Here is a 21,121-nt window from a genome sequence, read left to right on the forward strand (position 1 = left end):
GGGCTTGCAACTAGCATCTGAAGTGTGTGTGAGGGGCAGTCTTGTAGGACTAAGCCCTTAACCTCTGGGATCTGATGCTATCTCTGGGTAAACAGTGTCAGAATTGAGTTGAATTGCTTGATGTGGGAAAAAAATCTCCACAAATTTGGTGACCAGAAGTGTAGGAAGTGAAGTGTTCTGTGTGAGTGTGGTAGTAGGATGAGTAGTAGAAGAGACACACAGGAGAAAGGAACGCAAGAAGGAAAAACTGGTTTTCCAACTCAGCCCCAAGTCTGTTGGGTAGCGCTGGGATGCACAAACTGGACAAGCAGAGCTCATGTAGAAATCTGACATGAAAAAGACCTATATCGTCCATAAACATTTGTACAGCATGATATGCAAGGAGAGTTTGCTGCAATCAACTTGTTGAAGGAAAGCAGAGGTGTGTTTTCAATTAAACTCTTCCTTTAGGTGAGAGCTTGTCATTTTTTTGTTTTTAGGAAGATTGGCCCTGAGCTAACATCTGTTGCCAATCTTCCTCCTTTTTTCCTTTTTTCTCCCCAAAGCCCCAGTAGATAGTTGTATGTCATAGTTGTACAACCTTCTAGTTGTTCTATGTGGGATGCTGCCTCAGGATGGCTTGATGAGCGGTGCATAGGTCCGCGCCCAGGATCTGAACCCACAAACCCCAGGCTACCGAAGCGGAGCGCACAAACTTAATCACTATGCCACCGGGCCGGCCCCCAGAGACAGACCTTGTCATTTTATTAACTTCCTGATTGTAAAAAAAAAAAATCTTTCATCAACTATTCACAATTAGAACATTTTCTTTCTTTCTTCAAAAAGTATTAAGTATCTACCATGGACAGGGCCTATCTGAGATGCTGAAATGTAGAGCTGAAACAATATGGTTCTTGGCCTTATGACGGAGCGAATGTAGCAGAATGTGCTGAGCATCATGAGAACAGCTCATGCAGGTTCTCTGGGGGTAGAAGAGTGGGAAGGAGGTTCTTCCTCAGGGAGGGGGCTCAAAAGGCTCCATTGAAGGATGAGGCACTTCTACTTCCAAAGTGCTAAAGAGCAACCAAGACCTCAGGCTAAAGAAATAGTAAGTCTTATTTTATTTAGCACAATTATGAGATAGAAAACACTGGCTAATTAAAGATTTTGATTAATAGGGACTTTATGATCCATCTGGTACATGGTTCATCAGTTTGGGAAGGGTTAATACACACTCAACATTAAAGATCCATCCAACATATTTTCATTTCACCTTGTTGATGATCAAGGCACTGCAAAGACTTTGGTTGAAGGCGTGTGTAAATGTGGCAGGAGAGACACAATGGGAAGACGTAATGAAAGGCTGTGAATTGGAGACTGAAGATCCCGGCTTCAATGAGCCATTGCAGTGTTTGATGTGTGCATAGACATGCTGAATGCTGTGTTTTAGGAAGATTAATTTGAGAATGATATTCAGGAAAGACTGCAGAGGGAAAGGGGCTACAGCAGGATGAGCAGCTAGAAGGCAGGTGCAGTAACCAGAGCATGAAGTGACTGTGGTGAAGTTCGAGACAACGAGGGAAGAACAATTTTGGGTTGTTTTGGCATCCAAGTATAGGACACAAAGAGCAGAGAGAGAGGAGAGGGATATGGCCACCCAAAGACTGTAACCCTCCCCGTTTCTAGACTATGCTAGGTACCCGAGAACCAGAAGTCACTGTTTAGATAGCCCAGCTCATGTCCTGGGCCGGCACAGTCTTCTTTCCTGGGTCTGTTCTCCCAAGGGTCATTGGCCTTGCTGGTGTGTGCACCCCTACGCCTGAGCGGTGACCAGACAGCAGCTGCTTGCGGGGCGTGATGAGCGAATGGATGGAGCCTGGATTTCCTGCCTATAGTGTCCCCATGCATGCGTGGCGCCTCACGGTGAGGATGGAGTGAGCGGTGGGAAGAGACGGGGATGGGCTATGGGCAGCGGCCAGGGCCATCTCTTCCAGTATTACCAAGTTCTGGCATGGAACTCCTACAAGTCTGAGAAGTCTAAAAATCCTGGCCTTCCAGGTCATCCTTATAAATGTATATTTGTAAGGTAGGAAGATAGACATTTTATTAAGCCTCTTATTGACTTGGTTTATAACTTAAATATTTAGACATATGGCTTCCATTTGTACTCTTGCCTACAACTATCAGATGGGGGCCTGCATTTTAGCCAAACATATTCTTTATTTAGTTTCTTAGTATAACTCTTCTCCAAATTTTCTCTTTGCTGAGAGCTCACCTCTTGAGTTGTCCCTTAGAATATCCAGATCAGTTCTTTTGTTAATTGGCTTGGCAGTTTTTAAATTACTAATTTGTAATTCCTTGTATATCTCAGATATGAGTGTTTTGTCAGATACATATGTGTATGCACACACAGACCCACACACATACACACAGACACCCCCGCCCCCAATATATATCAGACATATCCTACTCTATGGCTCTCCTTTTTATTCTCTTGATGGCGACTTTTGATGAATGAAAGTTCTTAGTTTTAAGGTTGCCAATTCATCAGTTTTTTCCCTTATTCATACAGATTTTTGTGTCCTCTTTAAGAAATCTTTACCTAGTGTAAGATCATAAAGATTTTTCTCCTGTTTTTTTCTAACAGCTTTATTGCTTTACCTTTCACATTTAGCTGCATTAGATCACAATGAATCTGCAACTGATTTTTGTGTGTGGTAGAGTCAAGATTAATTTTGTTTTCCAAATGGATATTGATTGACCCAGCTATATATTCAATTTATTGAAAAGTCCATCGCTTCTCCCATTGATCTGCAGTGTCACCTTGGTTATGAACTAAGCGGCTATATATATGTAGGTCTCTTTGCACTGGTCTATTTGTCCCACCTTGTGCCAAAACCATACTTTCTTAATTACTATAGCTTTATATGTAAATACTATAACTTTTATAGGTCTTGATATCTGGTAGTGTAAGTCCTCCAACTTTCTTCTTCGAGATTGCATTTGCTATTCTTTGTCATTTGCATTTCTGTATAAATTTTATAATTGCCTCATCATTTTCCATGAACTGTTCTGCAGACATTTTGTTTGGGATTGCATTGAATCTACAGGTCAATTTGGCAAGAATTGACAGCATAACAATTTTGAGTCTTCCAATCATGAACATGGTATATTCTTCCATTTATCTAGTGCTTTAAAAATTTCTATTAATTACATTTTGTAGTTTTCATTGCAGAGGTTGCAAAGTTTTCCTTAGACAGTCCTAAGTATTTGACATTTCTTGATGCTATTATAGATTGTATCTTTTTTAAATTTCATTTTTATTTCTTTGTTGTTGATACATAGAAATACAATTAATGTTTGTATATTTACCTTTTATCTAGTGACTTTGCTATATTCAGTTATTCATTCTAATTGTAGATTCTTTAGGATTTACTATGTATACTACCATGTCATCTGTGAGAAATGACAGTTTTATTCTTCTTTTCTCGAATTTTGCTTTACTGAATTGGCTCTTTAATACTATTGTAAATGGAATTGTTTTCTTAATTTCCTTTTTGAATTGTTCATTGTTAGTGCATAGAAATGTAATTTTTGTGTGTGTTGATTTTGTATCTTGCAACTTTGCTGAATTTGTTTATTAGTTCTAACAGTGTGTGTGTGTACGTGTGTAATCTTTTAGGGTTTTCTACATTAAAGATTATGTCATCTGTAAATAAAGATAATTTTACTCCTTCCCACTGATTAATTTTTAATATTAAACCACCCTTGCACTAACCCCACTGGGTTATGAAGTATTATCCTTTATAGATATATTGTTGGGTTATATTTGCTAATGTTTTCTTTAGAATTTTTACATCTATCTAGAATTTTACATTTATGTTCATAAAAGAGATTGATTTGTCATTTTCCTTCCTTGTAGTGCTCTTGTCAGGTTTTAAAATAAATGTTATGCTGGCCTCATAAAATGAACTAGGAAGCGTTTTCTCCTTTTCTGTTGTTTGTAAAAGTTTCTCTATGACTCTTTAAAAAGCGTTTGGAAGAATTCACCAATAAAGCTATTTGATCCTGTAGCTTTCATTGTGGGAATAATTTTATTAATAAAATCCTACCTGTCCCCTCTTCCTCATACACACACACACACACACTTTAGTGAGGTTTTCAAAATTATAATTGACACACAGTAAAATTCACTCATTCTAGTGTGCAGTTCTATGAGTTTTGACAAATGCATACAGTTATGTAACTACCACCACAATTAAGCAACAGAACAGTTCCATCAATCCCCCCAAATCTCCTTCTTCCCTTTCGTAGTCAGCCTCTTCTCCCCCCAGACCCTGGCAAATACGAATCTGTTTTCTATAGTTTTCCCTTTTCCAGAATTAATCTCTTTAATAGATGTGGGGTTATTCAGATTTTGGATTTCTGTGTCAGTTTTGGTAAACTGAATTTTTCAGGGAATTTGTCTATTTTGATCCAAATTTTCAAATTCATTGGCAAAAATTATTTATAGTATCTTATCCTTTTTAATGTCTTCAGGATCTCTAGTGATGTCCCTTTTTTCATTTTGATGTTGGTTATTTGTGATTCCTTTCATTTTTCTTTGTCTGTCTTGAATGCTTAACCATTTAAATTGTCTTTAAAAATTTAGAAACTTCCTTTTGGTCTTGTTGAGTTCTTTACTGTACATTTGTTTTCTATTTCCTTGGCTACTTCCCTTATTCTCTTTCCTTCCACTTACTTTGGGTTTGATTTGTTATTTTTTTCTACTTTCATGAGATGGAAGCTTAGCTAGTTGATTTTCAATCTTTCTTCTTTTTCTAACATATGTACTTTAAGGTGTAAATTTCCATCTAAGCATAGCTTTTGCTGTATTCTACTAGTTTTGATATACCATATCTTTATTGTCATTCAGTAAGAAAATATTTTCTCACACTGATGTGATTTCTTCATTGACTCAGGGACTATTTAGAAGTGTATTACTTAATTTCCAAGCAGCTTAGTTCCACTGCGGTCAGAGAAAATGCTCAGAATTATTTCAATCCTTTGAAATTTGTTGAGGTTTGCTTTATGACCCAGCATACAAGTCTTGGTAAATTTCTTACATCTGTTCTACTACTGTTACTGACTGTATATCCTACCTCCAGGAGAAAAAGGAGATGGAATGCCCAAATTCTAAGGAAGAGATGCACATCACTTCGTTTATATTATGTTGGCAAGAACATATTCACATGGCCACATGGCCAGGCCTATTGCAAAGTGGGATGGGAAGCTGAATTCTTAGACAGGGTCCTCCCTCTGTAAGGTAGTAAGAAAGCTGCACACTGTCCCACACAATCTTCCAGCTAAGCAACTCCACTTGGAAAAAAAAGTCTTTCGCCATAGCTCTGGTAGAAAAACCCCAGAGAGAATCAGATTGGCCAAATTTGAATCACTTTCCTATGTTTTAACAATGGCAAAAGGGATGGAGTAGTCCTATCGGGCCAAGCTTGGATATTCATTTGCCTGTGCCCATAATGGACAGTGTCAATCCCACCACAGCCACATAAAATGGGTTCCAAGGGGAAAGATCTGTTCTACTATCAAGAAAAGGGGATAAGTGGTGCTGTACAAAAACTAAAACAAAACAGGGGGCCGGCCCGGTGGCGCAAGTGGTTGGGTGCGCGCGCTCCGCTGCAGCGGCCCAGGGTTCCCCAGTTTGCATCTGGGGCGCACACCGACACACCATTTGGCAAGCCATGCTGTGGCGGCGTCCCATATAAAGTGGAGGAAGATGGGCATGGATGTTAGCCCAGGGCCAGTCTTCCTCAGCAAAAAGAGGAGGATTGGCAGATGTTAGCTCAGGGCTGATCTTCCCCACACACACACAAAAAAAATGAAAACAAAACAAACACAAATGGTGTTCACTACAGAATGTAAGTGAAAACAAGGAGAAGAGTGACACCTGGATTTAGAAATTCAGAGGTCACTGATATTCCTGAAATCCATGACTGTGGGGCAGCAGAGATGAGACACCAATTTGCAGGGGTGAGTGGGTGGTGCCAGAGGAGTTGAGTGAGAGGGTGGTGCCCGAGAGTGAGTGAGTGGAGACAAATGGGCGTGGTGAAAGTGGGTGTCACTTTTAAGATGATTGGCTGTGAAGACCAGTAGATACAATGTTTTGGCTTGAGTTCCCCAAAAACGTGGCCCTGGAACAAGGATTTGAGAGCAAGTCGTTTATTTGGCAAGTGATCTGTTGGGGAAGAGGGAGACTCCCCCTCCGCCCTTTCCCTTAAGGTTCTTATGGCTGGCCAAATAATTAAAAAGACAGGTTAGCAGGAGAAAATAATACCAAGTTTAATAACGTATACATGGGAGAAACCAGGGAAACTGAGTTTCTCAACACAATGGTGGAGGTTCTCATCTTAAATACTATCTTCAGCTAAAGACAAAGGAGAATGTTGGGGGTGGGGGGAATCAGTTATGGGAGATTACCAGAAAAGCACAGTAAACAAGAGTATACAGATTTAAGTCCTCTCCTTCTGTACTGAAAAGTTTCCAGAGATAAGGTCATCCCCGCCCCTTCCCAGTACACAGAGGGAGATACCTTTACAAATGTAAATGTTTGGTAAACAAAACTTTGATAAGAATGGGCTTAGTGAGGACCCTGCCAGGCTGTCCATACCCAAAGTTAAATTCCTTTAGGCAGTTTGGGGGAGGTCAAATGTCCGTCAGAGAAAATAATCAAGGTAAAGAGACCTATTTCAGGGTGGCCAATTTTGATCTCCCACAGATCCTAGGACACATCTGTAGAGGAGTGGGACAGTAAACCAGGGAAAGGAAAGAATCCAACAAGAGAAGGTGCATTAGTGAGCAGGTTACAGCTGTGACAACTGGAACTCTTTTTCTGCAGCAGACCACTGAATCACAGTGTAGGATATATGCCTCCCTGCAGATGCACGGGAGGCCTGAGGGGCCCTGGGCACTATCTACCAACTCTTGTCCCTCATGGATAGAGGCCTGCTGCTGGGGATGGGGGTATGAAGGCAACCTAGCACTTCTGGGCCTGCCCCATTTCCCCTCTCGCAGTGGGCTTTGTGCCCAAAATGGGCTCAGCGAGCGCCCGCCCCTGGGAACAAGGGCAAAAATGGGAAGGAGGAGGACGCTTTTACAATATGCTAGGTAGATGCCATGAGCACCGGGAGAACAGGATAGGGAGAAGTTCCAGAATGTTCGTCCTCTAAAGAACAGTAAAAGATGTGAGGCCATGGCTGATATGGGTGATTTACGGCAAGTGTAGGAAGTTTGCGGGAAATCTGATAGTCACAGTCCTCTCTTTGTCCCCGAAATGCACCAAAAATTGTTTCCTAAAAAGAAAGTCAGTGGGGGGGATCAGAACCAAAGGGACTTTAAAGAACCACCCTCCCCCCCAAGGGGAAATCAAGGTCCGGAGAAGGGAAAGCGAGGGGCCCAACCCCGAAAAACGGCAGGAGAGCAGAGTCCAGGGCTCCCTGGGGCCTGTACAGGATTGTTTTCACCAGCAGTCTAAAGTCAACCCCTGGCCGTGCGCCACCCAGGAGGTCTCCGGTGAGAGGAGCACTCGACCCAAACGAAAACCAACAGCCGCCAGAACGCTCCGGGTTCTCTGTGCTCCTTCAGCAGGAAAAGAAAGGAAGCGCTTTTTGGACACAGGATCGTGCCTTAGAACTTTTTGTTTTTATCCATAAAACGTCCCTTGGGAACAGTAGGTGGAAGATCCGCAGTGACCCGGGAAAAAGGGATCTTGCACTGGCACCGTCCCCCCCCCGCCCCGCCGGCTGTGACCCTGGGCTCAGGAGGACGCCCCTGTCCCCGGTCTCTATCCATTGCACGTTCCCAATGCTGCGGCTAAAGCTGCGCTCGCCGCGGCGGCCCGCAGCCGGCCCGGGGCGCGCGCAGAGGCGGCACGCGGCGCCCGGGCCTCCCCCCGCCCCGGGCGGGGCCGGCCGCGCGGCCTCTCGGGGCGGAGGCGGGGCCCGAGGAGGGTGGGCGGGCGCGCGGGCGCGGCGCCGCCGGTTCCCCAGTGGCGCGGGCGGCCGGGGCGCGGCGGGGCGCGGGCGGGGACGGCGGGGGCCGGGACGCAGCGGGCGCCCGGGCGGCCTGCACGCTGAGCCGCCGCCCCGGCCGGCTCATCCCTGCGGCGGCTGCCTGGGCGGCGCGGCGCGCGGCCGTTCGCCATGTACACCTTCGTGGTGCGCGACGAGAACAGCAGCGTCTACGCCGAGGTCTCCCGGCGGCTGCTCGCCACCGGCCACTGGAAGAGGCTGAGGCGAGACAACCCCCGGTTCAACCTGATGCTGGGAGAGAGGAACCGGCTGCCCTTCGGGAGACTGGGTGAGCCCCTCCCCATTTCCCGCCCTTCCGCGGCCCGCTGGAACGAGCGCTTTTGTTTTAAGGTCACAAATCTTCCCCTCCGGCCCCTCAGGCAGATAAAAAATGGATCCATAAAGCTCTACACCCATCGTTTGTAATGCTTTCTCGTGTCCTAAATCGCACTCGGGGCCGGAGTCGCGGTGCGGCCACTGGGGCCGCAGCTGCCTCCTGACAATGGCCCGTCCCTGCAGCCCGGGGGCATCAGCCGCTGGGGCGGGGAGCTGAGGCCGCGCGTTCCCCCCGCCCCCGGGCCCGACGCCCCCAAATCGGGCAGGTCCGCTGGGCCGAGCGCGGGGCGGGGCGGGGCTCCGCAGAGCCGGTGGCTGACGTCTGGCTGGGGTCATCCTGCACATTTTCTACGCTGGGGATTCCGCCCCGCCTGGTGTTGGCGCGGGAGGGGTCCTTGTGTGTGTTGGAAACCTTGATTCAGCTACCCGAAGGCTCAGATAAACTGTCAGGGGATTTGGAAAAGACCTCTGGATTCCAAAAGCAGGAGCTTCAGAAGTGAGCCGAGTCTGCCCCGGGCGGAAGGTGTCTGATTTGAGACCTTTTCTTAGCTTCACCAAAGAACGCGTTTTCACAATTGCGCGATGAATGCAGATTTTACATGACACTGGATTCACCCTCCATCCCTCCGTCTCTTTCCCCGAGGGAGTTGCCTTCATTCACATGGTTGCGGCTGGCTTGGCACCACCGTATCCACATACCCGCTGGTAGGAAGGGACAGAGGAAAGGAGAGGACCAGCCTTTTTAGATGACGTAATCTGGAAGTTGTGCAGATCGCTTCAACTCACATCCCATTGACCTGAACATAGTCTTATGGCCTCTCACTGCACAGTCATCCGGGGAGTACAGCCTCTCTCTGGCTAGCCACATTCCCTGCCAAAATTCTCCTGGGGTGGGGACCAAATTGTATTGCCAAAGACAGAATGGGAGGATGGATAATGAGGAAAAGTCATCTTTGCCTTGGAAAGCAAACCAGAGAGAGCAGTGTTCTGTGTTGAGGAGAGGAGAAAGTTTTTAGAAAGAGGTGTGGTCAGAGGGTGGAGAGGTTGAGTGGGCAAAGACTGAAACTAGGCCATTTGGAACTCCCTGGTTACTGGTGAGCTTACATAGTGTTGGGGTGGGGGACATGTACAATTGTAATGGTTTGAGGAATGGTTTGTGGCATAGCCTCACAGAAATTTTTTTTTTGCAATGGTACCATAGACAATGTTTTCTTGTTATGCAAGTTTATGCTGCATGATGGGGACTCCATGGAAGGGCTGATTCCAACCCCCAGAAATTTTGGAATCTGGGGAATGTGCCTAGAGATTCCCTTTTGTTAAACTGTCTCCCCAGGAAGCTCTCGGCAAAGAGAATACCATCCCTGAAAGGAGAAGAAAACTGCTTATAGTCAAGAGCATTTATTTCCTCCCTGCTCTGTCTGCTTCCCTGCCTGACTGACTGACCTTCCTCTTTGGGCTGGACAGTGCCTGGCTGTAAAAGCTGAAGTGGAATCCTGATATTAAAAAGAGACAAAAATGGCTCTGCCGGGGCTGGAGCAGGGGTGGTTTGCAGTGCTTTGGTGCTCAGGACTAGGGAGAAGGAGCAGACACCTAGAGGGTCCAAATCCTAAACAGTTACCATGAAGTCAGCAGATGGTCAGTGACCATTTGGTTTTTATGGGAAAGAAAACAGCATCCCACAACCAAAATGGTTATCTGCCTTCACTGTTAGGGATGTATAGCTTTCGCTTAAATGCACGGTGTGAAACCCAAGGAGCTGGCTTATAGAGCCCGGTAAAGGCTCAGGATTGCTGGTGCCATGGGGATGAGAAAGTAGGCGGTTCAGGGGTGAGCCAAGTGTGTCTGTCCCAGGGAGACAGTGAGAGCCAGGTAGTACCTAAAACTTTTTGGTGGTATGCTATTCTCAGATGAATTATTCTTACCTCTGGCATCTTCAACTCAAACTCCTTTTGTTTGGTTTTACTTTTATTTTTGTTGCTGGAAATTCAGTGCATTTTGTTAGGATTTTGAACAAAAATTGAGGTTTTTGTTTTTATTTGCGTCCTTTCTGTTCTAATTTTATAGGGGAGGGGGCATGCAGTAAGATCTGGTGAACTTAACCACTATGCAACTGCGCTGGCCCCTGTAACATCTATTGAAAATGGGTTTCCCTGTGGGAGGATGCAGAGAAGCAAGTCTTCAGGCTTTCTGATTTTATAGACATGGCCTCTCCACTACCTTCCTTCATCTTCTAGTGGCTTTCCTAGAAGCTTGCAGAGGTGGACATGCTTGAAAACAGCAGTGTCATAGTTCTGCCTTCCTTGATGGCTGTAAGAAGCAAGGTTAGGGGTGTCAAAAGCATGATTGTTGCAGACTGTTACTGTACAGAGGTTACTGATAAGTCCTTATGTGTTAAGCCGAGAGTGGGGTGCAGTGGGGATCAAGGAGGGGTGAAATCGAAATTACCCCTCCACCCTAAGAAGAAAAAACAAAGGCAGCAGTGGTCTTCTGCAGACCTGTGATATTGATATTGTAATATCCACTATGGGGAGGGTGAGGGTTTCCAGTGGGATGAGGAGAAAGGGGGATACAGGTACAGGGCGACAGATTGTTCTGTTTCCAACAACCAGTCCTGAAATGAGAGAAAGAGAAGCTAGGCGTGACACAGCTGTTCTCTCTCCTGCATGCTGCTGCTGACGTTGTTGTTTGCCACCTGTCCCATTTCTCTTCTGAGCCTCCTCTTTCCCTCATAGGTCACGAGCCTGGGCTGATGCAGTTGGTGAATTACTACAGGGGGGCAGACAAACTGTGTCGCAAAGCTTCTTTAGTGAAGTAAGTGTTCTTTAAGACCTGTGTTTTCAATTTTTTACATAAATGTTTTTAGCTTTCATCCTGAAGCACTTAAGTGAAAATGTGGGATTATTTTTTAAAGGGTAAATATTCTTTTATTTAAAAAGCCAACAAATATTAGTTCTGGAGCATCCTCTATGCTACTTTGATTGCAATCCAAAACTTTGCTGTTTGTACTTAGCCTGTCTGTCTCTTAGGTGAGCCTCCGTAGAGGCAGAGCCTGAGACAGGGTTTCCTGTGTAGGTGATTTATGGGGGGAGGATTCTCAGGAGAAACTTATCTGGAAACAATGGGAGCGGGACTGCAGGGGAAGAAGCCAAGCAAAGAGGTTGTTTCAGCTGAAATCTTGCCTCAGCCTGACTCCATGGGCCTCAGGAGAGAATGACGCCTCAGACTTGTTGCCTCTTGAGGCAAGGGGACCAGGCTTCTGTACTCCAATATCAGTCAGCCACTGGCTGTGGGGAGAAGTGGAACACATAGCTTCCCTGGCATTTTTGGGCAGGGCGGGGCCCTGGAGAAGGGCACAGGGTATACGAGTGTCTGCTGCACTGCCCATCTCTCTGTCACACGAAGAGTATCATAAGGTGTAAGGAAGCAGTAATACAGTGATTAGGATCAGCATCTTGGGTTTTAATCCCAGCTCTTCCTCTTATTAGCTTGGGCAAATTTTGTCATCCCTCTAAGCCTCAGAACCTCCCTCCTAAGGTGCCTGTGGGGTTAAATAAGGTGATGTGTGTAAAGTGCAGCATGGTGGTTCATAGTGAGCATTTGACTCGGTGGCTTAGTTTCCTTCTCTGTAAAATGGCGATAATAAGAGTAACTACCTCAGGGTTGTTGTGAGGATTAATTGAGTTAATTTATGTAAAGGCTTTGAATAATATTTGTCCCATAGTGCACACTCTATACGTGAGAGCTCTTCTTATTGTTATTGCTGTTATTATAGTTGTCGTTGCTATTATTGTTATCATTTCAGTAGGGAAGCACTGGTGTGGCCCCTAAAATCAGGGCTGTAGCAGACCTCCAGTATCCTTTCCATGATGACTAGTGAGCATGTGTGTGTAGCCAAACAAATCATTTAGGTAAGAAGACCCTGGAAGATATGACTCAATGTAAATGCTCTTTTCCCCTCCTTTATTTCTTTCTGAGCTCTACATAGGTTTTTACTAGGTTGAGGGTTCATAGGAATATTTCACGTTTTTTTTCAGACTCACTGCCCCCAGTGACTTACGTATCCACTTCTCTCTGTGATGGGTTTCCATGAGTCACTAGCTATTCCTAAAGGAGAGCTAGGCCTTCTGAAATCTTCTTATTACATATTTATGTATTTAGAATGCAAAAGATTGTTTCACCAGAACTAGGAGTAGAAATGAGACATGATTGTTTATCCAGATTGTTCATTTAGAAATTTCTATAAAATGTTTATTCAATCTTTTTTCTACTATGATTTTTTTTTCCTCTAATAATAAAGGTAGAATTTTGCTTTTATAAGTAGGAACAGAGGATGCTGTAAAAAAAAAAAAAACAACATATATATATATATATATATATATATATATATATAAAATGTTCTACGTATTTGCATGTTTACCAGCTATAATGAGGTGTAGTGAGGACAGGCCTGGAGTCATGACCAGGTCTGAGTAGGTATCTAGATCTCTGTGACCTTGGACAGTGCCACTTTGAGTCCCAGTGTTCCCTCTGTAAAATGGGGATGGTGGTGATCATATCTGCTCTTTGCCCCTCTGTGGCGTGTGACATGGTCTGTGATGGCACCTTGTAAATGGTGACACGTCTTATGCAGGCTGGGGGTTGTCATCATCCTCATAAGCTTTAATTCTCTCAGGTGTCCTGCAAGAGACTGTAGTAATTCCAGGAGGTGATGGTTTCCTTTGTCATTTTGTTTCTCTCCCATAATTTTGTATGGTTTGAAAGGACTCCAGAGAGTTAACAATGTCATCTCCCTCATTTCAGTAGGACAAAATGGCAGCTCCTAGAGGAAACTGGGTTGCCCATGGCCATAGCAGTTAGCGTTGAGTCAGGGCAGTTCTAATCTGTACAAATGGGACCTGTGGGCAGTGTGACTGGGCGTCCCCTGGAAGGTTCCCAGAGCCTCGATAGGGTTCTGCACTGGACCCTGTACAGCAAGCACCTTCCTCCCGTCACTTCAGGGAGTTTCAGAAATGCATCAAGGTCCTAAGGCCATAATCGCAGAGCTCTGAATGGCTTTTCTTCTGGTCCATGGTAGACGCTTTCTTTTCCTGTTGTGAGAGTTCCTCCCTTGTTCGTGTAAATAAATCTGCATTTGTGATTTCTTTCCAGACAGGCTTTTGAGGAAATGGAACAAATGCAAAGGCTGCTGTCCAACAGAAATAGAATGCTAGCCACATGTGTAATTTTATATTTCTTAGGAGCCACATTAAAATAAGTACAAAGAAACAGGTGCAATTTATTTTAATAATATATTTTACTTAACCAAATAAATCAAGAATATCATTTTGACATGAAATTAATACAAAAAACAAGTAATAAGCATCTTACATTTAATTTACATTAAAATGTGCATTTTGCATTTATAGAACATCTTAATTCAGACACTAAGTTTTTATGTGAAACCCTCGATCTGTATTTAGATTTCATAAAAATTTATGGTTGAAAAAGTAGATTTACATGCCCAAGTTGTTCCCATATACATAAAAAATTTTCAGTAACTGAAGTGGATACCAAAAAATAATTTTCCTTTAATATTCACATGCACATTGACAAAACTGGTTCATATTTTTAGAAAAATTGATTTGACTTATCAAAACTATGTACAAGTTAAGTAAATTCACCAACTCTCGTGTCAACTCAGTATTCTTAATATCAAATTCAAAGGAGATATTGAATAAGTTGAAAAGAAACTCTAAATTTATCAATATCAACAGTGTCTTCAAATTTTTCTTTAGTTCTTGCAGCCAATGTGCATAAGCTGTCTATTACAATTTAAATCTTTTGCATATTGAGTCATGTTATAAAAATATGTAAAATCATTACTATTGATTTGTATCGTGAAGTTGGAACATAAATTCTCACACCTGTCTGGCTAGGTCATGAATAAGATCTTTTCCCTTCCTTGGAGCTTTAAATTTATCTTATTTGTATTCAGTGTGGATATAGGTGGGAAAATGTAAATCAAACTGCCTTTTTAATCTTTGATTAATGAATGAAATAATTGTTGAATGAAAATAATGATTTGGCAAGCATTCCTATAAAAGGAAATCAGGATAGAAAACTCCTATCAGGAAAATCTGAATTGGAGTTAACAGTACAGTAAATCTTTGTGAAACTCCTTTATCTCTCAATCGGTGAGCACTGGCAGAGAAAACAGTATCATTAAATTCATTGTCTTCTGTTTCTTTCAGCATTTCCATACTGGTGATCATTGTAGCATTTTCTAGTATACACTGAACCATTTGAACAACTGTATCCATGATACTTTTCACAGAGTGGGCTTCAGGAACCTGAGCACAAATGTTTTCAATATGTATCAGACAGAAGCAAATGTTTCCAGTATGTATCATGCAGTAGAATGAAGCAATAAAAGAAACATCAGTCTGTTAAAATCCCAGTAAATCAGATTTTAACCCAACCTAGCTGAAGGACTGTCTGTTGTGATAGAAACTAAATTTTCACGTGTAGGTGAAATTCTTTGGCAGATGTAAAAGATGCAAAAATATCTCCACCACGGGTTGATATTTTTAGGCTGCAATTTGACAATATTTTTTCATATATTTGGAAATTCTTTGAGGCAAAACATACCCAAAGTATTAATTGGGCAGCATTCCATGTCACACAACTCAACTAAAGCTAAAGAAAAATATTCAAGATTTTTCAAATTTTGAATCAATCTTTGATATTGTTAGAAAGGTTATGTACTCTATGGCAATGTTCGTGACTTAACTAAAGATAATTCACTTTTTGTGAATAATCCTTTTTACTCTTTTCCTGAGAATATTTCCTTTAGCCATATTTCCATCTAAAATGGTTGCCTTGCCGGCCCTGTGGCTTAGCGGTTAAGTGCGCGCGCTGCGCTGCTGGCGGCCCAGGTTCGGATCCCGGGCGCGCACCGACGCACCGCTTCTCCGGCCATGCTGGGGCTGCGTCCCACATACAGCAACTAGAAGGATGTGCAGCTATGACATACAGCTATCTACTGGGGCTTTGGGGGGGGAAATAAATAAATAAAATCTTTAAAATGGTTGCCTTTTTTGTGCAAGAATCCAAGCCATTTTGTAACTGACCGAAGTTAACAAGCTCAGAGCCTGTTAAAAATTTGTTTAAAAAATTTTTGTTGGGTATTTAATTCTGATTTCAGCTGCTAATTTCATTGATTCTTTCTTTACTGTGGAGAGGAAACTGCTTATGAAATTCATTATGTATTTGCTGAAAATATCTTCTCTATACAGCAAACTGCTTTTTCGTTTTACTCTGCCACAGCAAACTGCATTTGCCATTCATTGTGAGATTTGTGACATACCTTCTCCCACTTCTTTGTTTTTCTTTACTGTTGTAGTCATAGTTATGGTTTCTGCGTCCCCACTCAATTCTGCATCAGTACCATGCCTTTGTTTTAAATTTAAAAATTTGTCCATACATATTTATTTATTTATTTATTTTTGTGAGGAAGATCAGCCCTGAGCTAACATCCATGCCCATCCTCCTCTTTTTTTGCTGAGGAAGACTGGCCGTGGGCTGACATCCGTGCCCACCTTCCTCTACTTTATATGGGACGCCACCACTTTATATGGCCTGACAAAGCGGTGCATGGGTGCACTCCCAGGGTGTGAACCCGGGCTGCCAGCAGCGGAGCACGCACACTTAACCACTATGCCACGGGGCCGGCCCCTGTCCATACTTATTTTTTAAGTAGAAAAATAATTATATTTCACTTTTGTTACTAATTATGATTTATATAGCTATCACTGTAACTTATACTCTCTGCATAATAAACACATTATAATGTTTCATCAGTGCACAGGGAAAAAAATCACTTGAACTGAATCAATCTATTGTCCCTGAGTAGAACAGCAATGTGTTTATATATAATACTAGAAACAACACATGCGCCTGACATGCACACTGCAGTGCAGCAAAAGTATCTTAGGGCGTGCAGTGGCTTAAGTGAAATGTCGTCCTACCCAAACAGGAAAGTTGTGCTTAATGGAAAAATATTTTACGATGCTTCAGTTTTTAAATTAAAACTAAACCAAATTTAAAATCCGTGTCCTGAGTCCTCCTTGGCCACATTTCAAGTGCTCAGAAGCCGCACCCGGCTAGTGGCCGCCGCGCTGGACAGTGCGGATAGAGCCGAGCATTCAGTGAGTCAGAAATTTATCTATGTTTTGTTCCTTTGAGTTCAGATAACTCCCAAATTCTGTTGTCTTCAACTTAAAAATAACTTCATTTTAAATCTCAATTCATAATTTGTTTGCATTATTTCTGTCATTTGCTCATAGACTGGGTTCTGTCGGTGAATTTTAACACAGGCTTAACTTAACGTTAAGAGTTCTGTTCTAGACAGAAGAGGGGGTGCAGCTTAGGGAAGGCCTGCAAATGTCTTTGCACCCCACCCCCATCCCGCCCCACCCCGCCGCCTCTGATTCCTGGGGAGTAAGGGTAAGTTTAGAGCCAGGACTTGGGAGTTTAGGGCTTACATAATGGCTGTTTCTTTACTAACTTTGTGGTCTTGGGAAATTTGCTTCTCTGGGACCCGCTGCCTAACCTGTGAAATGTGATGCTGGTGCCTCCCCCTCGGGGGTCTGATTGGAGAGTAGATACAGTGGGAAGCCCTTCGTAAGCTCTTGTGTTTTACCCTCCTGACTTGATCTTCCATTGTGTGATGGTATTTGGGGGGCAGGAGGTATGTTTAGTTATGGCCACTGGAGCCCTGTGTCCTATTAGAAAGATTTCTCCTTTATTCTGTCATTGAAGCCAGGCTGGGCTAAAAGCAAGAAACGAAGAACTTTCATATTCCTAAGTAGTAACTTTTTCTCTCCAGAGAGTTGGGCCAGGATAGTATTTTTGCTAGTAAGTCAAATAGTTTCCTCAGTTCTCCACTTTTTTAGCGTGTGTCTAGCGCAGCCACAACATGTTTGTTGAAAGGTATTGGCTCAGGAGTACTTCAAGTTAAGTTTCTGTAGAGGTGCATTTTAAAAGGAGCTAAAGTTCTAGACATTAAGCCGCTTTTGAATTAACTGGAGCATGCCTTTAGGGTTGCATGGAATGGCTATGTGATGCCCAATAGTGCATTAGAGGTCGGCCCAGGGAGGCCAAGAAGCAAAGAGTGGGATAACAAGGAGACCAGCTCCTGGCCCTGCCCATGCCCTGCCTCCTTGAAGAGCTCTGGGGGAAGGCACTGGCTTTTCTGAGTAGAGTGACAGAGTGTGTGCTAAGAAGGAGACTGACCCTCTGTCATCTGCCAGGCTAATCAAGACAAGCCCAGAACTGGCTGAGTCCTGCACATGGTTCCCCGAGTCCTATGTGATTTATCCAACTAATCTCAAGACCCCAGTTGCTCCAGCGCAGAATGGAATCCACCCACCAATCAATACTTCAAGGACAGATGAAAGAGAGTTCTTCCTGGCTTCTTATAACAGAAAGAAAGAAGATGGAGAGGGCAGCGTTTGGATTGCAAAGTCATCAGCCGGTGCCAAAGGTGAGCTGGCATTGCGGTCCCTCTCCCTTTCCTGTAGGTTCCCAGGTGCTTTGTTCAGTGGTACAGTAGATTTTAATGATGTCTTTAGATGAGTGACTATTCTAATCTGAATCCTCAAGGGTAGAGACCACGTCTAGTTACATAGTTTTAAATATCTAAGTACTGATGACTTCTAAATACCCAACCGGGGTATTTCCGTTTAAGCTCCAAATCCAGTGGCAGGCATTCCAAACTGAACACGTTTGCTATAGAACTCTTCATTTCCTTCCCAACTTTACCCACCCTGCCTGCTCCTCGTTCAGTCTTCCGATTTAGTATGTGATCCCACTCTTCACCCAGTCTCTGAGCCTAAAACCTAGGATTCATCATGGTTGACTGCTTTTTTCTTTACATTCTATACCTAATGCATCAGCAAGTCTTGCTAGCTCTACCTTCAGAATATCTTCTGAATTAGACTTTCCTGCCATTTCCACTGCTCTCACTTGAAGTCAAAGCTACTATTCTCTCTAGTCTGTGTAATTGCAGTGCCTGCTCATAGTCAATTCTCCTCTGAGACAGAGTGATGTTTTAAAAACATAAATCTGATCATGTTACTCCCTGCTCAAGACTTAGCAGCAGGCTTCCCAATGCAATAGGATAAACTCCAGATCCCTGATGGTAGCCTACACCGTTTGACATTGCCCATATCTCTGATCTCATCTTCTGTTCTTGGCCTTGCTCACTGTACTGGAGCCACGCCTGCCTGGCATCCTGCAAATATTCTAAATTTGTCTCTGTGCCTGGAATGCGCTTACATGGATTATTTTCTATTTCTCTCAGCTCAAATGTTGCCTTCTCCAAGAAGACTTTTCTAATCCAGAATAGCCTCTGTGCCCATTACTTTCTATCCTTCACAGCTTTATTTTTCCTTCTTGCACTAACCTCTTCCTAGCACTGTATTATGTATTTGTTTGTCTGTCTGTCTCCGCTATCATACTGTAAGCTCTATGTAAACACAGAGTTTCTGTCTTATTCATCTCTGTACCCTCCCAATAGGCACTCAATAAATATGTGTTGAATGAATGCATAGAAGGGTTACTCAGGCTTAAAATCTAGGCAGTTCCCAATCTAATAAACACATAAACACAGTCTCTCTCTCTCTCTCTCTCACTACCATCATATGTTCTTTCTAAAACCATTCCATTTTGAGCTCACTTCTTTTATTGCCTTGGAAGACCGTCTGGTCATTGGTACTCATTTCTATCCTCGGGCCAGTGGACCTCACCTTCTTTTCTAACAACCGTGAGAGATCACCTGGAATCTCCTGAAAGTGGGAGAGTTGGACTCTCGCCGCAAGCCAGGTACCTCTTCTACTTCTCTCTCCCCTCTTGTGTCCTCTTCTCAAGTACTGTCCCCTAGCTAGGTTCTAACGTTAAATGGGGGAATTGGAAGAGTAAATAAACATCCATAGTATTCCAGATTCCTCCTGTGGATTTGGGCTTGAGTCAGGAGGGCTTGGTGTCATGGAGTCTTGACTGGAGTGAGAACTAGGAGTGAGGCAGGGCCCTTGGTGAAAGTGGCAGTGATCCTACCTAGGTGGTCCCTGGACCCTTACCAAGACAAGACATAGAGTGATACTCAGCAGCAGAGAGAGGTGAAGAGAGAATAAAATACCAAACAAAAAAGAAATTTTGCTTTAGGAGGTGAAGAGATAAGCAGTATGCATTTGTTTTGTCTGGGAACTACAAAATAAAACCGATAGGCTGAATGAATCACTTTTATTCTTGTTAAACAAATGTTTAATACCTACTACCTGCTGGGTCTAGTTGGCTTGACCTTCACACTGTATCCAGTATCAAGCTGCTGTTCACCACCTCCACTGCCCGTCTTGGATCTGAGCCACCTTCACCTCTGGAATTGCTCCCTGTCTTCCTGCTTGTGGCCATTGTCCAGAGTCTACATACAATATGGCAGACAGAGATCCTCTTAAAGCACCATCAGACCATGTCACATCTGTGTTCAGCACTGTCTGCCTGGGTCCAGCAAAGGTTCAATATATGTATTGAGTGAATGAATGAATGAATAGAAGAAGTGATGAGTGTTTGGAGATACAAGCGTAAATGAAACAGACATTATCTCTTGCCCTTATGGATCCAATCTAGCCAGAAAGAAGGCTAATGATGCATCTGTTTCCAGATAAGCTAAAAGTTGGTATGTGAATAAAGAACAAAAAAAGACTGTGATCTTGAAGCTCCTTGAAGAACCCCAAAGTTCCTTCATGATTTCTCCAGGTTTAGTTAGTGAGGACATAAACAAATCATATTAGAAATACAGTTAACAAACACATGGAAATGGGCTACACTGGTACCCAAAACTTACAAAATAAATGTGGATTTTATGTATCATTTTATACCTACAAGATGAGAAAAGAAAACCTTTCAGTGATACTGATGCTGAAAGTTTGTTGTGAACTGCTCCCCCTTAGTGGTGATACATAGCCCTTTGAAAAAGCCATACCATAACACAGAGAAGAGCAATAAAGAGCCACTAATCTCATTCCTGAAAACTTACTCTAGGCAATATTTTAACAGAAACAAGAGTGATCTACAGCAAAGACATTTAGTACTATGTTACCTGTAATAGCAAAATATTATTTAGAAACAACCCCATTGCACTGTCCAACAATCAGTAAACAAATGTGTGATTTTGTACATCCACACAATGGGATTTTTTTCACCTGCTAACATAATTGTGAAGTTAATGCAGAAACAGTGAAAATATTGACAATATAAAGTGAAAAAAGAATATGAAATGAGTTCACTATGATTGACCCAGTCTTTGCCCTTATGTAAAGGAAGGTAATATGAAAAGATGAAAATAATTATATTAGGAAATAAGACTATGGGTAACTTTTCAATTTCTCTTTAACGTCATGGTTTTTCAATGATAGTAGTTTTTTAAAGTTATAAAAGTGTATCTATCTACTTACCTTCTTCCCATTATTTTTCCCACCTATCATGATGCATTAGGTATATTAATTTTCAGTAAGAAATAGTTTACATAAGGAAATAGCATAAGGAAAATAAGGTTGGAGTGTATTGGAAGGAACGTGACCAGATTGTGGAGAGCAAGCCTTTAGGAGGTGATAGAGATAGTTTCAGGGCATTAGTAGGAAAGTGGAGTTTTAGGATGATTGTTCCAGAAGTAGTATGCAAGGTGCTGTAGAGGAGGAAAGACTAAG

At 43.0% G+C, this 21,121-nt stretch overlaps 1 protein-coding gene across 1 annotated transcript in view; it reads left to right on the forward strand.

Moving 5' to 3' along the window:
• The first annotated feature begins 8,114 nt into the window (after positions 1-8,114).
• The window catches only part of TTL (tubulin tyrosine ligase), a 31,942-nt gene continuing 18,935 nt past the window's right edge, over positions 8,115-21,121 (forward strand). The window contains exons 1-3 of the mRNA XM_058534621.1: positions 8,115-8,331; positions 11,111-11,189; positions 17,669-17,901. Coding sequence (XP_058390604.1) covers positions 8,175-8,331; positions 11,111-11,189; positions 17,669-17,901 — 469 coding nt within the window. The 5' untranslated portion in view covers positions 8,115-8,174. The remainder of the gene's footprint in view (positions 8,332-11,110; positions 11,190-17,668; positions 17,902-21,121) is intronic.

This window comes from Diceros bicornis, chromosome 40, assembly GCF_020826845.1.
Source record: "Diceros bicornis minor isolate mBicDic1 chromosome 40, mDicBic1.mat.cur, whole genome shotgun sequence".
Taxonomy (NCBI): Eukaryota; Metazoa; Chordata; class Mammalia; order Perissodactyla; family Rhinocerotidae; genus Diceros; species Diceros bicornis.